The 6,720-nt window shown below is 42.7% G+C and overlaps 1 protein-coding gene across 1 annotated transcript; it reads left to right on the plus strand.

Moving 5' to 3' along the window:
• The first annotated feature begins 1,291 nt into the window (after positions 1–1,291).
• Positions 1,292–6,720, plus strand: vsig8b (V-set and immunoglobulin domain containing 8b). The gene is made up of 7 exons (XM_028577783.1): positions 1,292–1,364; positions 2,942–3,111; positions 3,277–3,478; positions 3,687–3,839; positions 3,941–4,063; positions 6,249–6,387; positions 6,492–6,720. The coding sequence occupies exons 1-7, from the start codon at positions 1,292–1,294 to the stop codon at positions 6,718–6,720; spliced, it is 1,089 nt and encodes a 362-aa protein (XP_028433584.1).

Below are 6,720 nucleotides of genomic sequence, written 5' to 3' on the forward strand. Positions count from 1 at the left end.
ATTTTTGTTGTTGTTGCTTTTTAAATGAATGTAACGCACTTTATAAGTAGTTTTGAAAAGCGCTTTATATGGGGTGGCAATAGCTCAGTCGGTAGGGAGTTGGTTTGGGAACCGGTGGGTCGCTGGTTCACACTAGTACCACACTGGTACCAAAGTACGGAGTGTGGACTGGTGGCTGGAGAGATGCCAGTTCACCTCCTGGGCACTGACAAGGTGTTCTTGAGCCCCCCCAACCGCTCAGGGTGCTTGTCCAGCAGTCGCAGCCCACTCACTCTCCATTTGTGCATGTGTAGGACCTGAGCATGTGTGTGTGTACTGCATTTCAGGCCTGTGTGTAGTGTGTTCTAACAAACAGAGTGTAAATTGTAATTTCCCCGCTGGGGATTAATAAAAAAAAAAGGTAAATAAAAGGTGTTATTATAATAACATACAGAAAACAACATTATTTTGAAAAAATTATTTCTCTATATCCAAACTACACTACAGCATACATCAATCCTATTATATTGAGGCACAATTGCACAGAGGAAGTTATAATATGCATGATTATGTAATGACAGATGATACCAGCAGCAAATGCAGCGCAGCAACATAGTTGTTGAACAACGCCACGGCGGGTAATCATTAATCTGCCATAAGCCTGTGATTAGAAAAACAAACACCAACAGTTCTTACAAAACTCTTTTTCTGAATTCTAGTTCTTGATTTTTTTGTATTCTGTTAAACAACTGAACACATCCCCAACCTCAAAAAAACAAAAATAAAAACCTATTTTGAGGAGATTTAATAAATAGAGATTTAAAAACATAAATGTTCCTAGGAGTGGCCAACACATGCACTATGGACAGAGAGGGTGTGGCCATACATAGTTATCTGCTACTGAGTTTCACCTGAGAACCAAATAAGCCAGCTCCACCAGATCTGAAGCACTGCTAGGCCACCAAGGACACACTTTTACTTTGGATTATACCTCCACTTTAAGGTATGTCAGAGCTACTTTATTTTTTCTTCTAGCTAGTGTGTACTAAGGAATGTAACAGTTGCTCTTTGCTCTGCTTGTAGTACATTGGTATTCAGATTCAGTTTAGAGCCGTAATTCTTCCACTCCGAGGCAGATTTAAGATAAACAACTGTGTTAGAGAACTGGATGACAGCCGTACTGTAGAGCTCTTCCGCTTTCATTGAATTAAATTAAATTAAATTAGAGACAAAGGGTAGTGGACAGATAGGCAGTCACTGGAATCACATTCTCTGAATAATTTCTTCACTTCATGTTGCTTTCAGGGTTATAATGGAGCCCGTATCTACAAGTGTGAGGCTTAAGGTGGCTGTGCTGTTTCTGCTTACAATTCGGCTGAAGACAGGTGAGTCTGATACGACATCTCAGGAATGTGTGTTAGGTTTTAGATAAGTGAGGCCAAAGCAAATACCACATTTGACATGTCTTAAAAGTGCCCTTTTTGTACAAGAAATCTGAAATATTCTGATCGTAGAGAGCACAGAATGTATGATCGCTGATGGAAACTGATGTTTTGTCTGTGTGATCTGTGACTCACACGATACACTGGCCAGTATGACATGCTCTCAGCTGATGATGCGATAGTAATACCACTGAGTGAAATGCACATAATCAATGAAGCGTGTACATACTGTATAATGTGGGTGGCTGACAGGTACCCTGCAAAACGTTGATAGCTTACTTTCTTTTTTCCATTTGTGCTCCTGTTGCGAAGGGCCAAAGTGACACTGACAGACTTTATTGTCCCCAGTTGAGAAATGACTCCTTGGCTTCAATCCAGGCTGTATAACTTGATACATGGAACAATATTGAAAAAAAAAAACAGAAGTAAAGTTAAATCAAATGCATGCAGCAGAGTGAAACTGTACAAATAGAACACATGCAAAACTCTTATCATGTCTGGGGGAGGTGTATAGGATTTGAATATTTTGCAGCTCTTTATTGTCAAGCTTAGTGACTGTCTGCATGCGCTCACTGGCACGTTAGCTTAGCTGCCTCTCCACATTGTAAACACGTCTTCCAAAGAGCATTTTGCCCAAAGGGGTCTTTCGCAGTGTAAACATTTGACTGACTAATTTAAGAATTTTTTCAGGCACCCTTTCACACATCTGCCATTTACATGCTTTCACAAATACCTCTGACGTAGTTTGTTTTGTTGCAGTGGCATTGAAGTGCTTTCAGAGAGCCACAGTGGATTTTTTTTTAGTGGTGTCCTGAGAGAAGCTAATTTGATTTTCAACCAGGTCCACTGAGAAAGTTAGAGAAGGTTAATCACCTAAGATGGGGGGTAAAGGGTGAAATAGATCTCCAGATAGCTGAGAAGCTGAAAGATAACATCACCAGAGTGAAATTGAAAAAGGCGTCGCCGCGTAACGGCAATAAACATTGTCAGTTCTTTTAATAAACGTCAAGCTATCAGCAATAATTAAAATCCGTGGCCACAGACAGTGAGTCAGCAGGGTGTGTGTCAACACAGAAACAGCTTTTAACTGCCACTGCGACATTTTCCATGTCTGCTCATCCATTCAGTTTTCATCATCATTTATACCAATATATTTCTGACAGCGACTGAGCCTCGAGAGTTTAAAACGAAACCATAACATTTTCACAAAAAAGTAGCACTTTTACTTCTATTCCAGCTTCAAACCCTCCCCAGTTTGACTTGAGAGGCCAATTAGTCTCAGATCAGCACCTACTCCACTCTGAGACTGTTTACGAGCACACAGGCCCAGAGCTTGAAAGCCATTAAATTGGAAAAATATGAATGCATTTAAGCGAGATTATTTTTTCAATCTTTTTTTTTTTTTTTTACTTCTTATGTTTGTCTTTTGGCCTGGGTATATAATTATGAAAATTGGATGGAGAAAGAAGTGTACATTATAAATGCGACAAATCTGACTAGAATTCTTCTAAATCCATTAGATGTGACGGAGGCGATGGTGGTGACGTCCACGGGGCCACAGACCATTCAAAAGGCCCAGGGGGAGACAGTGGTACTGGGATGCGCCTACACCCCCGGCCTCCAAGACACAGGAGATCTGGACATTGAGTGGTACAACGTCAGCCCAGACATGACACAGAAAGACAAACTGGTAGGAGAGCTTGTGAAGACAGAAAAAAAAAAAAAACAGTCCGGGAGGTTGGGAGAATTACTAGTGTGTGTTCATACAACATACTAGAGTGGGAGGTTATCTGTTTTACCTTTGGGTTCTGTTAATTGGAAGTGTCGCTCACTCAACCCAATCTCTGCATCTCAGATCTTATCATATACAGGGGACCAGACGCACTACTACGACGACCCGGGCGTCTCCAAAAGGCTCAAGTTCGTAGGGGATCCCAAGCTGGGAGACGCTTCCGTCTCTCTCTCCGATTTGAGGCCCTCAGACACAGGCACCTACCAGTGCAAAGTCAAGAAGGCGCCAGGTGTTGACATGAGAAAAGTCACTCTGGTGGTGATGGGTAAGGGAAGAACTTGTTTTTTGACCGGTTTTACCTGTTCTTCTTGGAATTGTTACTCTCACTCGCATCGGCATGCCGAGGCTCTTTCCTTCCCTGTTTCTGTGTGACGGCTGTAGCCATTCCTCCGATTGTTCTCGTCTTTCACACCTCAAACCCTCCCATGATGAACTAAAGCACTGATACCGGTTATTTATTTTCCGGTCCCTAGTTCCTCCGTCATCGCCAAAGTGTTGGGTTGAAGGCGGGGAGGAGAAAGGTGGCCCGGTCTCCCTCCGCTGTAAATCTTCTCACGGATCCACTCCTCTCACTTACACATGGAGCAGAGAGAGCGGCGGTGCAATACCAGCGACTGCAACCCAAAGTAAAGATGCAAATTGACAAACAGAAAGGCTTTTCTAAAATACTTTCATGATGCTGCATTTGCAAATATGCTTGTACTGAATGCTCTCTTCTTCCGTTAAGACCCACAGACTGGGGAGCTGTTGATAACGAACCATACAGACGGAAACGTCGGAACTTATGTGTGTGTGGTGACAAATGCTGTGGGCAAAGGACAGTGTAAATATGCACTGCATGCATACAACCGTAAGTCTATGATTTTGTCATCTAATTTTATTCTAAAGTACTTAACACACATCCTGTTGGAGGTAGAGTATTTTCTGCAGTCTGAAAGGCAAGTTGTAAAGGTATATGTAAGCCTCTTGTTAAAGCTGGAATTCGTGGCTGTAAAGAAGGAGAGCTGCACTTTGTTACTGATGGGCGAAAAGCAACACATTTTTTTAGCGTTCTGTACCGGGTCAGCTTGGCGACTTTCTTTCTTATGTTTCTGCTCACGCTGCCGGCTACGGTGGTGCAGTCGCTCAAGACATAGGTGGAAGCACCTAAGCGGGACAACCAGTGAATGAAAGGGAATCTTTGTCTCAAACAAGGAAGTAAATGAGTTACCCGAGTCGAGCAGCTAAACAAAATCAAATGAACCATTCTCTTGATCCGGGATGTATGAGTGAAAGAGAAGCGATTGAATCGGACTAGAGTCGAGACAGCCTGGCAGCGTCGGTATTTGACGAGTTAGGAGTGAGAATGTGTTGACTATAACAAAGTGTCAAACTAACTCCACATATTTTATATACAAAAAGTATCAAAACTCTGTGCTCCCAGGTGGCTCAGTTGACCAAGCGGCCGCCCATATAAAGAGGTCCAGGGTTCGAATCCATCATGCAGCAAGTTTCCTGCATGTCTTCCCCCTCCCTCTCCCCTTTCATGATGTTCTGTTGATTAAAGGTGCCCTGCCACACGTATTTCATTACTTTGTGGTAATGGCTAAAGTAATGGACTCTGTAACATATTTTTGTGTTACAGCTAGCCAATGAGAGCCTGGCTGTCAGTATCCTTTACCCAGCACAACTTGGCGAGCTCATGAATAGTAATGAGCTCCGGCAACATGATGTCAGACTGACCAGCTTATGTAATTGGCCTGAGTTCTCCGCTTATTTCTTTCCAGTTCAGCTAGAGCTGACAGAGGAGGTAGCAGTTCATTTTCACATTCACAACATAACACAAACACATATGGACCTAACATATTTCAAAAAATGCAAGTGAAAACAATTTGTGTGGCAGGGAACCTTTAAAGGCGAAAATGCCCCAAAAAAATAATCTTAAAAAAAAAAATTCAATGTGTTTCTTTATTTTCATGACTATTTACATTGTAGATTCTCACTGAAGGCATCAAAACTATGAATGAACACATATGGAATTATGTACTTAACAAAAAAGTGTGAAATAACTGAAAACATGTCTTATATTTTAGATTCTTCAAAGTAGCCACCCTTTGCTTTTTTGATAGCGCTGCAATCCCTTGGTGTTCTCTCAATGAGCTTCATGAGGTAGTCACCTGAAATGGTTTTCACTTCACAGGTGTGCTTTGTCAGGGTTAAATAGTGGAATTTTGTCCCTTATTAATAAAAAAGCAAAGGGTGACTACTTTGAAGAATCTAAAATATAATACATGTTTTCAGTTATTTCACACTTTTTTTGTTAAGTACATAATTCCATATGTGTTCATTCATAGTTTTGATGCCTTCAGTGAGAATCTACAATGTAAATAGTCATGAAAATAAAAAGGAAACGCATTGAATGAGAAGGTGTGTCCAAACTTTTGGCCTGTACTGTATATATATATATATATATATATATATATATATATATATATATATATATATATCAAAACACTTACGGTTCGATTGGAGGCATAGCACAAAATTCTGGGCCCTGTAGAAAGGCATTCTCTATGCGCCCCTCCCATACCTCCACACCTATTCCTTCTAGCATCTATTTGGGCCCCCCCTCACACGAGGGCCCTGGGTACTCAGCGTCAGGTCGGGGGATAGCAGGCTTGGACCCAAAATGCAGAGAGAAGCGACGAGGAGGCAAGCAGGCGGTGTAGAAAGATGTATTTAAATAAAAAGGGTACTTAACAGAAGGTGTGGGGAAACTGAAGCATAAAACATACACATAGATGAAACAGGGTAAAACACAACAGAGAATACTGGAACACAGGAGACAGTAAACAACAAGGAACAGGGACTACATTAACACAATAAAACAGGAAAAACTACAACTGAAAGCCACAACCATGACCACTCTGTCCCATTTCCACCCCCAGTCCCACACCCGTGGGTTTGATGCATTTATCAGCTCGAAGGAACCAATTCTGTGAGAAGAATTGGTCTGCCCTTGTTTCGTCTGAAAGCACCCTGTCCTCTCTTTCCAGCTACCAATAAGGCGGGTGTCATAGCTGGTGCAGTGATAGGTGCTCTCTTGCTGCTGCTCCTCCTCCTGCTGCTCATCTGGCTGCTGGTCTGCTGCTGCCACAAGCGTCGCTACGAGAAAGAGGTCGCAAATGAAATAAGGTATTGTACTAGCAGAGCTGGAAACTATTTCAAACGTCCATCAAACAGTCTAAAATCGTCTCGAGGATAGTCTGATGGAGACCTCGTGTGACTTGTTTCCTCAGGGAGGACGTCCCGGCCCCGGAGAGCAGACCCTCCAGCAGAAACTCCAGTTTCCGCTCGGTGATGGCATACCGCACCCACCCCGGGGTGCAATACAGCTCCGTGAGGAACCATCCCAGTATACGAGAAGCAGGCCGCGGTGGCGGCATCTACGCAGGCCAGAGTAACGGCACGTCGCAGCCAACTACTGCTGCTCTCAATTACGACCATCGATACGGATACGCTGTGTAA

The sequence above is a fragment of the Perca flavescens genome, chromosome 5, assembly GCF_004354835.1.
Source record: "Perca flavescens isolate YP-PL-M2 chromosome 5, PFLA_1.0, whole genome shotgun sequence".
Lineage (NCBI taxonomy): Eukaryota > Metazoa > Chordata > Actinopteri > Perciformes > Percidae > Perca > Perca flavescens.

Excerpts from the sequence above, each read along its gene's own strand:
- vsig8b (XM_028577783.1), top strand. The coding sequence starts at position 1,292 with ATGGAGCCCGTATCTACAAGTGTGAGGCTTAAGGTGGCTGTGCTGTTT. Across the intron at positions 1,365-2,941 it reads TACAATTCGGCTGAAGACAG|ATGTGACGGAGGCGATGGTG; the intron begins GTGAGTCTGATA and ends TAAATCCATTAG. Across the intron at positions 4,064-6,248 it reads TGCACTGCATGCATACAACC|CTACCAATAAGGCGGGTGTC; the intron begins GTAAGTCTATGA and ends CTCTCTTTCCAG.